A 17,837-nucleotide genomic window follows, 5' to 3' on the forward strand; every position below is an offset into this window, starting at 1 on the left:
AATAAGCCACTGGACCTTGGCAAAGGCTTTGCTGCTTTGGAGAGCCATGAATCTCTGTGTAATGCAAAATCCATAACACCCACAGTGCCTCACTACCTGTCTCACAGAGAGGCCTTACCCAGAGCAACCCATTCATCAGACTGTGAAATACTGGTTTCTCTGTCTGACCTGATAAACAGCTCCCTCCCTTTGCTCAGGCTGTAAACCCTACTTTCATAATCACAAAAGCAGATCCGTTTCTTATAAAATGCATGCACTGTTTGTATGTATCCACCGAAGTTAATTCCCGCTTCACCCAAGTGCCATAAAGCCGCCAAAGGCTTCTGTTGGCACATGTTTTAGAGCTAGGAAAACAATGTGTGTAAAAACCCTGATGTAAATCCATTGCTTTGGGGGAAAAAGTGCTTTTCCATGCTAGTTTACCTTTGTTTACATGATTATAACAGGCTCTGCACAAGGGAAGCTACACTCATCCCGAAAGAAAAAATAAACCAAACCAGTGTAGGCAAGTTCAGGATTGAGCCGATGCTGAGGATGATGGAGCAGGCTCACGTGGAGGCTGTGTACCAGCAGCCCTGAGTCCTCCTCAAAACTCTGTGTCTGAATCACAGGAGTTACGTACGCATCTGTTAGTGCTGTTGTGAGACTCCGACGTTTCTTTGTGCAGGCAAAGTGCTCCAAAGGATGGAAGTGTGAAGGTGTTAGGTGGGAGGGCAAGGGGCAGGAATGTTCCCTGAGTGCAGATCCTTTTGTCTAAAAGGAACAAAGGGAACCTTGCTCTAAATCCCCATGGAATTAAATATCCCACAGCCATGGCTTTCCTTCGGCATTCGTTATCCTTCAGCTTCCTGCTCCAAAGATGTTCAACTTCAAAAATAAAGAATAGCTTCATTCCGTGCAAATTAGGAGTTTCCCTTCATATCACTCTGATCCAAAGCACTGTTAGTGACCGTGTCTCATTTACACCATGTCCATAGGAATCATTTTGATCCATTTTTCCGTGTGGTTTTGCTCTGCTTTAACTTTGGATCCCCAGAAAGCTTTCCCTGCTGCTGAATTTAATTTCCAACTTAGTTTTGTACTTTAAGAAGCAATTTCTTTGACTTTATTTGCTACAGGAAGGTTCATTTTGCTTTAAATGTTCGGAGGTTTTCCTAGTTTCAGTCCTGGCTTTTCAGCACTGCTGGATGCTATAAAACCAGAATTGGGTTCAGTCTCCAATCTGGTTGTGTTTTGATGGTGAACACGATACAACGCACGAAAGCTGTGCGGGAAAGGTAAGTACTTATGAAACTATATTTATCTTCACATCCTTTGCTGCTTCTAAGTGCAGACAACCCCTGTCGTTGGTGATTGCGTTAGGTCTTCATTTTTTCCAAGCTCCTTAAACCCCAGCTCAACGCCTGTAGCCCTGTGAGTAACAGCGTTTGCTAATCCGCGGTATTTTGCCGTTTCCTTACATCAGGGGCTGTCACGTTGGTCACAACCCGGCCGCGGGCACGAGGCTTTTTGTGAAATCTCTTTGCTCTTCCCTTGCTCCTGGGGACTTTTCCCCTTGGGGCAACCACGGCAACTGAGCCCAGCGCCGTGAGCGGGGGGCTCGGGGGAACTTTTGGTCCTCGTTTGGCTGAGCCCAGCTCCCCGGGGCTGGACCACCGGGGGCCGTGCAGGGGCCGGGGCAGTCCCGGGGCCGGGCGGCGCGGAGGTGCCGTCCCGGGGCCCGCCGGGTCCCGGCCAATCGGCTCAGCGCCGCGCTCTCCCCGCCCCGCTCGCTCCATGTGCAGAAATAGCCCCGCCGCGGCCGGCAGCGGCTTTCCGCGGGGAGCGGGCGGGAGGGCGGCAGCGGAGCATCCCCGGGCGGAGCAGCGGCGTCCGTCCCGTCCCGTCCGGTGCCGTCCCGCCCCGAGGTGCCGGCGGATGGCCCCGCGGCGGGCGCAGCGGCCGGGCCCGGCGGCGGAGGAGCGGTGACCGGAGCCCCCGGGAGCGCGGATGCCGGCCGGGGGCCGGGCGGTGCGGGCAGCGGGGGGCCGCGGGCCGGGGCTCGCTGCGCCCCTCGGGCCCCCCAGGGCCGGGCGGGAGGCGGCGGTGAGCCTGGACATGGGTGTTTGTCTCCGGGCAGCGCTGCCCCGTGGCCTGTTGGTACCTGCGGCCGGGCGCCCGGTGGAAAGTACCTTTTTCTCATGAACGGTTCTAGTTCCTCGCCCTGGGCTCTCGCCATGGACACAATGAAAACCACTTACATCGTGCTGGAACTGATCATCGCTGTGCTCTCCATCGCTGGCAATGTCCTGGTCTGCTGGGCCGTGGCCATCAACAGCACCTTGAAGAATGCCACCAACTATTTCCTGGTGTCTCTGGCGGTGGCTGACATTGCCGTGGGTTTGTTAGCCATCCCTTTCGCCATCACCATCAGCATTGGATTCCAGGTGGATTTTCACAGCTGCCTCTTCTTCGCCTGCTTCGTGCTGGTGCTGACTCAAAGCTCCATTTTCAGCTTGCTGGCGGTGGCCATCGACAGGTACCTGGCTATTAAGATCCCGCTGAGGTAAGAGGCTGGAGTGGATGCAGGTAGCCACATTCCCTGAGAGCCCAGGCTGTGATCTTCCTTGTATTAGCGTGCAGGGACCGCTGGTCTCTAGCATTGCCCTCAGAGGTGATGATGAAAAGAACAGGGATTTTGTACTTACTTGCTGCAGGACTGGATCGGGGTTCCAATATCCTGCCTCTCACTTCAAAATGCACCTGATAGCTCAGTTTCTGGAGGGTGTCTGCCCTGGGAAGGTCATGAATCAGTGGGGTGATTCAGGAGTGTGCTTGGAATAGTTGTAGCTATCTATGCAGGTATTTATACAGACCCCATTACTGTGGTGTCTGGGCATCTCCCAGGTAACTAAATATAGGAGCACCCACTGTTTCTCCTATTTTCCAGCTATTAGAGAAGCAGTCATGTAGGCTGTCCTGTAAAAGTTCTTGTCTCTTCCTCAGCTCAGGTCACAATACATTCAGAAAAGCTGAAAGTCACCTTAAATAGATCTTAATATGACTTTGTACGCACTTCACATTTTCAGCCAGGTGTAGAGTCTAACCAGGCTGTGTTCCAGTTCTCAGGGGGCTAGAATTGGACTGAAAGCACAGTTTGTTGCATCTATAAATGCTGAAACCATATTTCCATGCTTGCATACGTACCTTTTCCTTCAGAGTACTTATCATGAGTCTATAGAGCAGCAAATGTCAGAAGGTGTCAGCTCTGTGCATACACTGTGAAAGGAAAAGAGGGAAAGAGAAAGGTTTCACACATTGGACTGTTTTACTGTTTAGACTTCCATCCAAGTGCAGCATCAAAGACATAAGCTGGTTTCCTTGTAATTTATGGGATGTTGAACCATAACGGGGTGAACTATCAAACGTAATTTACAGGCACTTCCTGAGTGAGTTGCTGCAGCAGCTGCCTTAAGCTTAAATGCACCAAAACCCCGGCTTTGCATTACAAATGACCCGAGTCCATTAGTCTCAGTCTCCTTCATGTCTCTGTTGTCCCTCCCTGAGAATAGGACGCATCATCGGTGGAGCGGGAGTCCAAGGCTGCTCCAGGGTTGGTGTAGGGACCTCAGCTGAACTGTGTGAGCTGCAGCTTTTCTCCATTCTGCTCATCTCTGGTATCTCCCTTGCATGAGTGATGACCTAAAATGACTTCAAAAACCCCTTTCACCCTGTTCTGGCACCTCGTGCTGGAGAACCCCCATCTGTTGGGCAAATATGAATCAGCCACCAGGCAGATGATAAAGTCTGGTAGTGGAAACATGCGTGTGCTGCGTGTGTCACTGCAGCAGCGCGCACGGAAATCCCATGGGATGCAGGGTAAGCAAGAGCAGACCGGCAGCACCCATTGATACAGAGCGAGCGGGGTCAGGGCTGTTCACACCCCTGCCAGCTCCTCTGACACTGCTGCTTGCCTTCACAGCCCCCTGCCTGTACTGGGATACACTGCTCCGGATAACGCTGCAGTTCCTCTCCCATCCCCTCCTTGGGGCTTTCTCAGGATGGGGGCGAGCGGCACAGCAGCGGCCACGGGAGCAGGTTGGAGTTTTTGGGTTTAACCACAAGCAGGCTGTTCAAACACGGTTGTAACTCTCATCCTTTGAACCACAAGGGCTTTTTGCAGCCCTTAACTGAGGAAATCGATCTTGTGAGGGATTCGAAGTGAGAGCAGCAGCTCCGAAGTGCTCTGATGGGACCATTCACACGGCTGCGGAAGGGAAGTGGTTTTGCTGAGTATTTCTTCCACTCTCTTTTCTTCTTCTTGTTTCCCCCCCACCCCCCCAGTCCTGGTCTCTGGCAGCTTTGCTCAGCTCTCTGGGAGGTCAGTTCATATACCTGTGGGATGGCATCCCAGGGCAGTTTTGCCTTGCTTCAGGGCTGCTTTTTCACCCCCTCTTAGGCCAAACCTTTTATTCTATTTGCACAAACATCTTTATTCCTGTGAGTGCTTTCTACTCCCTTCAGCTGTAAACGCAGATCAAGGAGTCCCACCCTAGGCTGGTCTAAATAATGCAGTTTGGATTAAACTTGGTCTTGGCATTGAGGCTCATTTTATTGCTTTCAGAAGTGTCAAAGAAGTAAAAGTCCTTTGTAAGGAGGGAGGTTTCTCCCTGCTAGGAGTGCAGGGCAATGGACAGGGCATTGCTTTGGCAACAAGAGGTTTAGGGACTGGTACTGAAAGGCTGCTTTTATTTGTACAGCCAAGCTCAAGTGAGGATAGAGGAGGTTATAGAACTCCACTGGTAAAACACTTCTCTACTGCACTAGGGTTAGAGCTGTCTCATCAGCATCGTCACTCCTGGGATGCTCCACGGTGTTGCCAGCAGCAAGCAGGAAGGAACTTGTCTGTCCACCGCCCTAGGTAGATGCACGTGGTGTTTCTGGAAGGAGGTTTGTGCTGTGGGAAGGGAACGGTGTCCATCAGTTTGCAGGAATGGAAACCTGAAGAAAGTGTTTCTCACTGAAGCCCTCATTCTGGAGACCAGCGCAGGGCTGATCACAGGCCGTGAAGTACCAAATGTCTCAGAAACTGATTTTGTCCAAGTCCTATCGAGTAATTCCAGAACAGTTGTGGCAGAGTGGACAAGTGTCAGTGCTGCATCCAGTGCTCCACCAGCTCCCTGTGGAAACCTCTGCAGGGACACTGGGAACTGACTGTGCCGCATTACTTAATACAATTTCAGGGCTATTTAAGCACACTGGGGGGGTGCACAGGAGAAGTTTGCGCTACAGCCAGGCTAATAATGGATTTTTCAGTTCTGTGGCTGAACCAAGAAATCTCATGGGAAAGAGGGAAATTATCCCAGTCAAACTGCAGGAGATACTTGGAGGTTTCGGAGAAACAAAGTGATCCTGAGCAACCCAGCAGATTGTTGTTTGAGCTGCTTAACCCTCCCGATGTCATTGCGCTGCTTTTTGAAGCGGTGGCATCCTTGCTGGGAAGGAATCACAAATTCTTATCCAGACAATTGCAGAACAACAAAAAACCCCTAAATCTCAGAACATTTAAAAATGGTGGTTTTGAACCCTCCCTCTTCTGGCTAAAAATATTCCCTGGATTTGACCTGGAGCCATGAATTCTTTCTGTCCCTTGAAACTCTGATTTTGTTTGTTTGCTTTTGACAATTCGCTGTGTGTGGAGGAGCCCGCGCTGCCCACTTTGTGCAGCTGCAGCTCTGAGCCCTTCCCTGGGTCCCTTCTTCAGACACGCTCTAACCCTGCCTTGCTTTCCACCTACCCCTGGACCCCCGTACTTTCGACCAGGCAGTGCTGCTGCCTGTGTGTGCCCACCCTCGTGCTGCCCCAGGTACATGGCACCATCCCTGCTCCTCCCTACCAAACCAACCCCCCCGAAACCTCGCTCGTCCATTGCTCTTTCTCCAAGCACAGTGGCAAATCCCAGCAGTTGGGCACCTTTCAGGAGCAGTAAATCCATCCTGCAGAGTGTTTGGCACAAGAGCAGCGTGAGGCTTTCGCTCTCTGGCTTTCTTCAGGGCTGGATCTCACCCACAGTCCCATAGCTGTGAGCCAAAGAAGATTTGTAGGTGGAATAAAGTCTTTCCCTTTTATTTGCATTAACCAAAATCCTTTGGCATGGCTAATAATTGTAGGTACGGAGAGATGCCTGGAACAAATGTGTCTGGAATTAGGGAGGGAGAAGAGTATCTGTACTTAGAGAGTAAAAGAAGAATGAAATGCTGTGCAACATCATGCTGTGTGTGCCCTTGTCTGGCTGGTGATGTCCTGCAGGACAGTGAATGTGTTACTGCTGCTGCCCACCTGGCAAACACCCCAGCAGAGACCTCCAGAGGGAAAATTAGACCCAGGTCCCTGTGGTTTGAGCCGATCTGGTGCTTGTTCTTCCTCCCTGGATTTAGTTCTCTCCCATCTTCAGTTTCATCCCTAGCAGAACTGCAGGACTGATGTTCCCAGGCAGCTTTGCCATGAACTGGAACAGAGTGTCCATGACCATGGCCTCTTCCTTTCTGCACTGAGCCCTTGCTGTCCTCCTGCAGTCAGAGCATCTGTGCTCGGATCACGATCTGCTAATGGTGTTGCTCTGCTTCTGGTGCTGCCAGCCTCTCATGTGAGCTGCTGCCCCTCTTGTCTTTGACACGATGAAAGTACCAGTCCAGCTCCTTTCTGCTGTCCTCATGGGGACAAGTTTCACTTGGGTCATTGTTGCTCTCATCTGACCTTTTAGCTGAGCAGTGGCCTTTCTAGACGTGAGCTGGCTGATGCTCCATGGCTGCCTGCCCTCGCTGTGCCCTGCTGCTGCAGAGGAAGTGGTTCGCTCTGTGTCCCCAGCTAGGAATGGCTCCTGATTCCTTTCAACTCCCATCTTGTTCCTCAGCAAAGCAAATGGGGTGGATGTTAATGGCATGTGGGAGGGCTGGAGCCACTGAGGAGAAAATCCCCCTCAGAGCCTCGGTCTTCACTTGCCATTTTCTGTGTGGCACCAACAACACGCAGCATTGCGGCCGCTCTTCCTTCTTCTGCCCTTGCTTCATTTCCTCTCTGAAGGGAAATCCTTGCTTTGCCCTTCGTCTGAACCCCGGCCCTGCTCTGCTGTTCACGTGTGGCTCACGCGTGCGGTGCCTGACCCTGACACCCTGAGCAGCACAGGAGCCTGGATGGATTTGCTGTTTGTCCCAGACCACAAAATAGAGTCCTTTAGGAGTGTTCTGCCCCAGCCTTTGGCTACACCAGGCAGTCACTGCACGGGGGTGTGGGGCTCCTATTACTGTATTTGCCCACAAGATTCCAGGAATCACTGGCGCCAGCTGTGCCCTACAGATGTGTCAGTGCTCTCCCCTCCCCATCTGCTCTCACAGCTTTGTGAAGTCCAGCAAGCTCGTGGAATTTGTATGTGCCAAAGAGTGGATTAACTCCTAATCCTATGGATGACAGCAGGCCTGGGCATGAGCCACAAATAACCTGTGAGGACATCAGTGGGATGTGTCCGTGCCCTTATGCTCAGCTTTTGGTGCCATGTAGGCATCGGTGTCAGCACCACGACTGGGGTTGCTGAACCTGCTGGGGACAAGGGACAGAGTAGTCCCTGTGCAGGGAGATCGGTGCCACTGTGGCTGGGGCTCTGCGTGCACCCCCTTCATGGTGCACGGTGCATCAGCACCCATCACCCCGGTGTTCACATCCTCCCTCCCACCCAAACCACAGTGCCAGGTTCCCAGGATCACGGTGCTGTGGGGTGGCTGTTGGCCACATCCTCCCTTCCCGGTAGGTGGCACAAGGGGCTGGATGCTGTATCACTAAGTGAACCTGGATGCGAGGACAGGATGGGCTCCTGGAGCTGCTGGAGTGTGCTGGGATGAGGCACATGGGGTGAATGGTGCTGACCACACGAGATCCACCAGTCCTTGGGAAGGTGGGTCTGGGCTCTGCAGGGAAGGCAGATGAGTAGCAGCTTGCTGGGGCTGGTGGATGGAGAGTGGTTTGTGGCCTTTGGGAAGGGCTTTAGCACCAGTTTCATTATAGAAAGAGTGATCCAGCAGAGATCTGCCCTCTCCTCACCTTCATCTGTTATCTCAGTGAGCAGGGCACTGGGGGCCTGGGAGCGGGGTGGTTGCAGCACTGCTCTATGTACAGGATCGCACCCAAGCAGTTCGCTGGGAATCGCAGTTCCTATCTCACCTCTACCAGCTGCCTTTAACGCAGCCACCCGGGTGCTGCTCATCTGAGGTCTGCCCGCGCTGGGAGGTTTGGAATGACAAAAATGCTCAGCCCCAGGCACTGTGAGGCCGGTAACTGGGGTTTAGAGCCTTGGAGGCAGGGTGGTGCCGAGAAAGAGCTCGGCAGGGCCTCGGGCTCCTCTCAGCCCTGCGGTCTCAGGTAGGGAGCACCAGGCTGCTGCGCTCCAGGGCTCGGAATCCCCCTGCGGCACATGAAGCGCTGCTGTCCCGCACCCCTGCCTGAGCATGGGCGTCTTGAGGCGGCTGCTTCTGCGCTGATACCGGGTCGTTGGAGGGTGGCAGCTGAGCTCATTTCCTTCCTGTGCGCCGGGCTCTGCGCACCCCTGCCTGTCCCCCAGCACCAGGCACGGGCACAGGGGGTTGCCCCTCGTGGGCACCGAGCCCGCCCTGCGCCCCGTGTCCTGGTTCAGTTCTCAGTCGCCTTTCCTCGCCCCAGAGCTGGCCGGGGCAGACAGAAACCAGGCACCGAATGCAAACGCCTGCCCGGCTGTGAGCTGCCGTGGGAGCGTGCGTGAGAGGAGCATTCACAGAACCACATCCCCGGTGCTGCTGGTGTTCAGAGGTCCCCACCTCCCAGCCTGAGCTGTGGTTTCGCGTCTCAATGCTCCACATTACCCAAACACACACCATTTGCAGGGCACTTTGGGCCAAAACTGCGCTCTCTTGTGTTGCTCCTTTCCACATTCCTGGTCCTGCAAGCCTGATGCTGTTCACCCGTTCCCTTGCCCTGTACTGGCAGTGGCAAGGCTGAGGTCCCAGCCTGTATGGAGCAGCGTGCAGGGATAAACTGGGGTGAGGCAGCTGCCCTCAATGGGAGCCTTTCCTCTCCCAGCTGCTCTGCCTCCACCCCAGGAAGGAGTTCTCCGGAGGAATAAGCACATGGGTATGGATATCTTGTACTGAAACCTGCAGGCACTCGATAATCCGAGCCTGCAGGCTGCAGGGCCCAGGGTGCTCAGGGGTAGGGAACGCTCCCCTCCATACACCCAGCCCATCCCAAGAGGCATCACCATGGCCGAGTGTGAAACACGGGCGGGTTTTGGCTATTGTCCTTGGAAGAGTAATTTGAAGCTTCATAACTGGGGAGCAGTAAATGTGGGGCTGCGAATGGGTTTGCTTCCAGCTGGCAGACATCCCCCTTCCTTCCTTTGGGACCAGCAAATGACCACGGTCACCTGAGGGCTCATGCCCAGCCAGGAGGGCTTCACCCTGCTCTCTGTGCTGCTGCTCCCTGTGCCTTCCTCTGCCTCGCATCTCTGTGACTCTGCTCCCAGGTGGAATCACTTCCCAGAGCACACACAGGCAGTGTGGCAGGCCTGGGGCAGCCCCAGCCCCTGACAGCCTCTGACCACACACCGGGCTTGTCTTCTGCTTGTATTAGTTCAAGCTCACCAAGCTTTTATTTCAGACTAAGGCTGAAAATGCCAATGTAAACAAAGCAAGCCCTGGAGAAAGTGAAAGCTTCCAGTTTTTAAATCACAGAATCATGGAATGGTTCGGGTTGGAAGGGACCTTAAAGCTCATCCAGCTCCAACCCCTGCCACAGGCAGGGACACCTTCCACTAGAGCAGCTTGCTCCAAGCCCCTGTGTCCAACCTGGCCTTGAACACTGCCAGGGATGGGGCAGCCACAGCTTCTCTGGGCACCCTGTGCCAGCGCCTCAGCACCCTCACAGAGAAGAACTTCCTAATGTCTGATCTAAATCTACCCTTTTTCAGCTTAAACCCATTCCCCCTTGTCCCACCACAAAGTGCTTTTTGGTGAACCTCCAATCTGAAAATGAAACGTTGCAGCCTGTGACCTTGCTGGTTTAGTGCCTCCCCAATGAGAGGCAAGGAGGTGGATGCTCCTCCTCACTCTGCGAGGGTGGGAGCCAAGGCAAGGCTGGGTTCCCTGTGCTCAAACCTCAGAGCAGCACCCAAACACCGTGCTCCCCTTTACACAACAAGGCTTGAGCAGCAGCCTGCAGCCGGGCTCTGCGCTGCAAGAGCTGGGTCTTCTCATTTACCTGTTACTACCCAGGACCTGCAGCACCAAGGGGCCGCTTGCCCAGTGGGTACATGCTCAGGGTACCAGGAACTGAGGATGGCTGTCACCCTGTAAGTGCTTGCTTCTTCCCATTCAGCTTCTCCTGACAGGTTAAGGATGGAATCCAGCATCTTACGGCACGGCCAGTGCTGTCTCCATTCCTGGTTTCCCATGAATGCACCAGGTGGGCAGCCAGACGTGGATGGTGCTGAGCCAAAGAACCCTGTGTGCTCACCTGGGTACTGGCATGGGTGCAGTAACCCGGCCAGCGGAAGGCCGGGAGTGCGAGCGGGGGATGCTGCTGCTGTCCCCTGTCACAATAGGGACAGATGTGGGAGGAAGCGATTTGTCTACAACTGGACGTGGACGGGCGCAGATGTCCTGCTTCCTCTGCTCAGCCTGTAACTGCTAATCAGATTTCTCACTCTCGCCGCCAACTCCTTCCTGGTTAAAAAGCTTTTTCTTTCCTTTTTATTTTCTGATTCCCTCTCTAAGGTGCAATTTGTGATTCATTTCCAGTGTCCTGCAGGATGTTTCAGCTGCTGTGTGATCTCCATTCCACGGCTCTGCATGGAGCAAACACAACGGCAGCAGCAGTGCTTGTTTAATGCTGTTACAGCTCCAAAAAACACCCCAAAAAGAGCAAGATGCAAAGTCCAGCTGCAAGGAGCTGACAAGGATACAATGCTTGGCAGCCAAAGTGCTCTCACCCCTTGTGAATAGAGGTGTCTGTGTATTTTCCTTCACACTTAAAATAGAAACATATAAATTATCACTGCTTGTTTGTATCAGAACACCTGCATGGTCCGAGTTCTGCAGACTCCATCTGCTCACCTCCCTGCATCCGGCAGCCTGGGCACCCGCAGGGAAGCAGGGAGAGCAGCAGGAAGCACCAGTCCCCAGGACAAGGACTGGAATTTCCTGGGTCTTCCCAGTTAAGGTTGCAGAGATACCCCCACTGAAATGCTTGTTGTGAGCCTGCCGGCTCTGTCAGGAGAGATTTTCCTGCTGCAAAAGTTAACACTGCAGCTTCAGCACTGTGTTACCTGCACAGGAGAAGCATTTAAACACCCAGTGTCTGTGTAAGGCTTTCACAAGCAGCATTTTGAGGGCTGCAGGTGGGATGGAGCCCGACCAAGGGGTTGGATTTCTCCAAATGTCTTTGTTGCCAGAAGCTGCATCTCAGCCATTCGCAGGGATTTCACTCAGCACCCAGTGAGGATGTGGGACAGCGCTAGTGCCTGGGTGCATGGATGTCCTATTGCAGATGTCTGAAGAGTCAGGACCCACAGTGTGTTTGCCAGATTCCAGCTGCAGGTCTTCAGGCCATGACAGAGATGATGGAGTTCATTTTTGTGTCTCCAAGCAGCAGGGGTGGTTGGGAAAGACTTTGGGAACAGGGTGGACAAATGTAAGTGGTCACATCCTGCCTGCCTGTCCCCAGGCAGGACAAGGGCTGTGTGGATGGATGGTGCCCAGTGTTGACCCTGCACTGCAGCGCTGATGAGCACATGGGGCAAGTGCTGACGCAGTTCCTCAGCTTGCAGATCCCCCTTTGGTTCAGCAACATCTCAGATGTTCAGTAAAACAAACTGCTTGCTATTGGCTTTGCTCTTTGCTAACCTCAGGTTTATTTACTCAGTAACTTATCAGTCAGGGCCCAGACCATCATCATGGCCTCAGACTCTGCCCAGCACCAAGAGAGCGGGTTTGTGGCACTGCAATGTTTTGATCTGCTCAGCTTTCAGGGCTGCCTGGGGACAGTATGGGATTCTTCTACCCCATTCCTGCTCTCAAGGTCAGGCTGGATGGGGCTTGGAGCAAGCTGCTCTAGTGGAAGGTGTCCCTGCCCATGGCAGGGGTTGGAGCTGGATGAGCTTTAAGGTCCCTTCAACCCAAACCAGTCTGGGATTCTCTGAGATAAGGGATTCTCTGAGATAGATAACAAGGGAATCATGGTCCCTTCCAGACTGGCTCCTCCAGGCTGTTGCTCTTTTCCACCCCAAGTCTAATGGCCCCAAATGCTGATGTACACCTTGGTGCTGCTGTACGCTCCTTGTTTGACAGGAGCTCCGCAGCAGCAGTGCCTCTGCCTGGGTGATCTCCATGGGGTTGATGGGGAGATGCCAGCTACGTGCAGGACATGACTCAGTTCCTATCACTCGGGAGCCAAATCCCTGCCTGGGAGAGGCTGGGCTGGCTGTGGGCTGGCAGCGTGTCCTGCTCTGCTCCAGCTGTGCTCAGTGGTGCCTGCCTGGGTGTTTGAGCTGGTGCCCAGCTCTAGAAAACAGCAGGAGAAATAGCATAAGACCTGTTGGAAAAGAACCCCAACCATGACCCCTACCTACAGAAGCACAATGCCTGGAGGGCACAGAGGAACTTCCCACACCCTGCACCAATGGGCAGCTTGGCCATTTTGGTGGTTACCATGATGCTCTTCAAGAGAAGCTTTGGAACTTGCTGTGCCATCACTGAAACAGAGGGGCTGCATGTGACAAGGATGTCTGCTGGGTGAAGGGCACCATCTCCAGTCCATGGGCCAGCCCAGGGGTCATCAATGGCCAGACGGTTGCCCACTCTATAGCCTGGTGACAGAGCAGAGCTATGTAGTGCTCTGGGTGAAGCCTTTGCAGGCACATCCCAGCAGTGCTTGGTCATGGTAACACCAGAGGGTCGGAACCATGGGGTAAAAGCAGCTGAGCTTTCTTTAAAGTGTTTGACTTGCAACCCCGGCTGTGTGACTGTGACAATGGTGGCCAACACATGGGTATATGTATCAGAGAAATAGATCCTGAATCACTCCATGGTGGCAGCACACTGAGGGTGGCATTGGGGCTTCTGCAGCGTGTCCACTGCAGAGATAATTACCTGCTTGATGATGATGATGCCAGTAAAGAGGCTGCCTGGCAGTGCAAGAGGAACTGATGCATTGCCAGAGTTATTTCACCTCAATAAATCAGTTTTAAATATTCAGCTGTTATTTACATTGAAGCTACATTTCATGCCTCTGGGCAGAAGCACAGAGGAGGTTCAGTAGTTGTTTTACAGTAGGTGAGTAAATTTACTTTAATAGTTCTTTGCCTAACAATATTAGGCTGAGAAGAGAATGAAGGAGGGGTTTGCTGGAGCAGTCAGAGCTGTGAAAACCTGGTTCCTCACTGTCTGATCATGTTTTATAGTGCTGAGAAAAAGGCTGGGGCCCAGCTCAGCTCTCTCACAGCCCCTGCCTGCTTTTGCTGGTGGTGGTTCATGACAGAAGCTGCTCTGTCACGTAGATGCTGCAACCCTTGCTGCTCCCAGCAAGACTCTTCATACCGTGATTTGGTGACAACATGCACTTCATCTCTAAGCACGTGCTTACCTTCCTTTAACTTAAGGGCAGTACAGGCAGTGTCCCACCAAATCAATGTACTACGGCTATAAGAAGGTAATTTGTGAACAGTTTGAGAACATCAAGTTATTCCCAGTTTCACCTTGGCTTCTTCTGGCTGGTAGCTCTGCACCTGAGTGTTTGCACAGACCCTTTCTGTAGTCACAGCAGCAACCATCACCCTTACCCACGATCAGCTGTGTGATGTATCCCTGTGAAAGCAAAGCTAATCTAAGGAGGTGCAGTTGTTCATTGTGAATGACTATCTCCAATGAAGACCGTCTCTTCACTGACAGGCTGTCAGCCCTCCTCATTGCTCTGGCTCTTGCACAGCACGTTTACCATCTCCTTCTCACAGTGTTTAAATGTGATGCTGGCGGCAGCTCTGCTATGCGCCGGGGAAGAGTGAGCAGCACTAAACACGTCACCATCACAGCCCCTGGAAAATCAAGTGACTTCTGAACTGCTTTTGTAAACCTTCAGGATGGGCCTTGTCTTCACAGAACAGAAGAGCAGATGGAAGAAGCCTTATTTGGGGTCATGTGTTCTCAGCAGGAGGCAGCGGTGGACGCGCGGAGCTGGGCTGGCTTTCCCTTGTGTTCCTGCACACAGCCCGATTCAGGGACACAAACTGCCCGACTCCTTCAGTTTCTGTTTCTGAACAATGGTCCCTTTTGCATTTTCCAGTGTCAATACAACAGTTCTGGGGATGTGGCAGGGGAGGATCAACTAAACATGAACAGCACAAGCCAAGGAGCCACGTTTCCCTCTTCCCACGTGCAGAGCTGTAGGGCAGCAGCAGCTCTTGGTGCTGCTGCAGCACTGAATAAGCTTGGCCAATGCTGGAGCTCAAGATCCAGACTCTGCCAAGAGACTGGATTTCTGGGAACTTGCTCCTAATCAAGTCTTTATGTTTCCAGGCCCCTCAACCCCAGACCAGATCTGGCTGTTCAAAACTTACCACGGGGTTTTGAAAGCAACGGGCTTGGCCTCACTGATGCCCTGCCTGATAACTTCTCACCTTCTGGAGCAGCGAGACTTAGTGGGAATGAGAGAAAAGTCCAGGAGAAACCCTTCCGTGGCTGCACCTGCCCTTTAGACACCGGTCCCACGGAGTGTGCTCACAGGTCCTGCACGTGGTCGCTGTCCCCGCATCCTCCTGGCCATGCCCGAAGCAAGCCCTGCTCACAGCGGCCACGCAGGAGGAGCTGAGGGCTCCCGCCCGCCCCTCGGCGCTGACAGACCCCACATTCCCCCTGCTGTCTCCGTAGCCCGCAGGAGGAGCGGGACAGGGCTCGTACGGAGGTGGCCGCAGCGTGATTCAGAGGCACAGCTGCGGTTCTGTGGGAATTGAGCCCCCCCCGGCACCGCGGGCCGGAAGAAAATCAGAACAAACGTCCTTAGGCAAGGAGGAGCAGGGAAGGCGAGCCAGGGTAAACAGGCGCTGGGAGCGGGGTGTGGGAAGGAGGGGACAGGCGTGTCAGCCAGCAGACGCTAACGGGCTGGGGGGGGACAGGAATGGGTTTCTCATGTTGTCTTTCTGCAGTCGCTGGTTCTCCGTGTCTGTGAGGAGAGATGTTGGCATCTGCGCTGGGTGCACCCAAACCAGCTTGGCTGGCACTGCTTTAGGTTCCGGCTCTGTTCGTGTCTCTGAGAACCTGGGACCTGGAGGGGCACCTTGGTTTTCTTGGCCTTGAAGGCACCCAGTGCATGGGATTGGGAAAGGTGTGGGCAGCACAGGGCTTTGTGCCCTTCAGCACTGCGTCAGCCTATCCCTGGGCCACAGCAGAGCTTCTGTGTAGCACATGTAAGAGCAGCAGATGCCCAGGGAGGGCATTGGTTTAAATCTGTATCTTTACAAGCAGTTACGGTGGGTGAGCAGAGCTCAGGCATTAGTTGACCACAGGCAGCTGTACGGTTTAGCCCCACTGAGGGCTTCAGAAGCTGCAGATCTGTGTGTGGCTTCAGGGCCCCTCCATGGTGCATGTCCTATAGAACTGGCACATCACATACATGAGCAGTGGAGGCTGACACCAGAGCTGGGTGAAGCTGCCCACGTCAGTGCTGTTGGAAGATGCACAGAGCAGGGATGTCAAACAGGGGAAGAAGCCCATGTCCCTGGCTCCCAGCTCCATTGCCTGGATGCAAGACTGAACGGAGACACAATCCCTCACTTGTAATTCTCCTAAGCAATCCATCATTAGCAGTTGCTTTCAGATGTTGGCTCAGAAAAGTCTTTCAGGGTATTTGCTATCCACCCAGAACAAGCTCGTGTGGGCTGCAGTCTGGCATCTGTAAGCCAGGAATTGCACTGTTTGGGAAACTAGCAGAATCCCTGCTTTCCAACACATGTGTACTTCCCACCTGAGTGTATGAGCTAGCATGGGAAGGGACATCACATTTCAGGACTGCTGCAATCTCCAGTGAAAGCCAGCATTGTTCCAGGCACATGAGCAGCCGAAGTTGAAACAAGTTGGCTTTGGTATAAAGGCTGTAAGTGTGCGGTGATGCTGGTTAAGTCTTTAGCTACCTATTACAGGGGGGAATTGAGAGCTAGCATTGTCTCAGCTGTAACAGATCAGCCCAGAAGTTCATGTAGCCCAGTAGCATGCCCCAGCATGCCCATTAGTGGCTGCTTGGAGCAAGAGGGTAAGCTGGTGGTTACAGAGTCAGCCTTCCCCCTGCTCCTGCCTTCCTTGCAGTTGGTGGGTCAGGCTCATGCAATGATAAAGCCCCTTTTAAGACTCCAGTTCATACCTCCCATTGAAGGATGTTTGTGGGCAGGGGCCATGCTTGGTGCAGGTAAATCACCTCTCCAGATTGCTGTGTTGGTGTAGAGCACAGGTGAGATTTTCACCCCTCCGGTGATGGCAGAGGAGAGGTTCCCACATGGGTGTGGGTGGGGATTTTGTGGCTTCAGCCAAAATGGTGATGACTTTCACTGCAGGGAGGTCACGAGCACTCATTTATATAATGGCTCTATCCTGGTTTTGTTCTGGCTGCTGTAGGTATAATAGTCTGGTGACTGGCAAGCGGGCAAGAAGCCTCATTGCTGTGCTGTGGCTCCTGTCCTTTGGAATTGGACTGACTCCACTTATGGGCTGGAATAAAGCCATGAGCGGTTGTCCCAACACCACCAACGAGACAGGGGTTGACACCAGGACAGAGCACCATGTCTGTTTCATCTCGTGCCTCTTTGAGAATGTGGTAACGATGAGCTACATGGTGTACTTCAACTTCTTCGGCTGCGTGCTGCTTCCCCTGGTTATTATGCTGGGAATCTACATTAAGATATTCATGGTTGCCTGCAAACAGTTGCATCAGATTGAACTGATGGGCAACTCCAGGACCACGCTGCAGAAGGAGGTCCACGCAGCCAAGTCTCTGGCCATCATTGTAGGACTTTTTGCCTTCTGTTGGCTGCCCCTGCATATCTTGAACTGCATCACACTCTTCCATGAGGAGTTCTCCAAATCCAAGCCTGAGTGGGTGATGTACATGGCCATCATCCTCTCCCATGCCAACTCTGTCATCAACCCCATCATCTACGCCTACCGGATCAGGGACTTCCGCTACACCTTCCGCAAGATCATTTCCAAGATCCTCTGTAAGACTGACGACTTCCCCAAGTGCACCACTGACAACAACCAGCACCTGACTGTCACCAACATTAACTGTCCTGTAGCCTCTGTCACCATATGACCCTGCATGTCCTGCTTCCGGGATCCTGCAGTGTCCCTGACACTACCCTCCCCTGTGCCTCTGGGACCGGTTGCAGCTTGCTCCCGGAGGAGCGCTCAGAGATGACCACTATGCAGTTATGCAGCTGTGTTTTTTGTTATGATTATTATTTTTGTAATTAACATAGTGCCTCCTGGAGGGATAACCTGAGCGGGGAGACTGACTGTAAACCCAGGTTGTGTGAGTGCTGGTGACTGTGTTGTGTTTCCATTCCAGGTCAGACATTGACTGTGGAAGACCCACTTGCTGGGGGTGTTTCCCCAGTTGTGCTGCTCGTGTCAAGTCCTATTTTAATTGTTATTATTATTATTTTTTTTAATCTTTTGATTCCTTTAGGAGTAATAATTTTGTGTCTGTTTTTTGAGTTGTTCTTTAAGTCCGTACTTGACAGCACTTTGGTAATACCCGAATTATTCCATCAATTGTTTGATGCAGCTAGTATTCTC

The 17,837-nt window shown here is 53.0% G+C and overlaps 1 protein-coding gene across 1 annotated transcript; it reads left to right on the forward strand.

Moving 5' to 3' along the window:
• Window positions 1-2,180: 2,180 nt before the first annotated feature.
• Window positions 2,181-17,352, forward strand: ADORA2B (adenosine A2b receptor; the record flags this gene model as incomplete). The annotated part of the gene is made up of 2 exons (XM_080630043.1): window positions 2,181-2,545; window positions 16,659-17,352. 2 exons carry the CDS (start codon window positions 2,181-2,183, stop codon window positions 17,350-17,352), a joined length of 1,059 nt encoding a protein of 352 aa, XP_080486169.1.
• Window positions 17,353-17,837: the final 485 nt, after the last annotated feature.

This window comes from Psittacula echo, assembly GCF_963264785.1.
Source record: "Psittacula echo genome assembly, chromosome: 15".
NCBI classification, from domain to species: Eukaryota; Metazoa; Chordata; class Aves; order Psittaciformes; family Psittacidae; genus Psittacula; species Psittacula echo.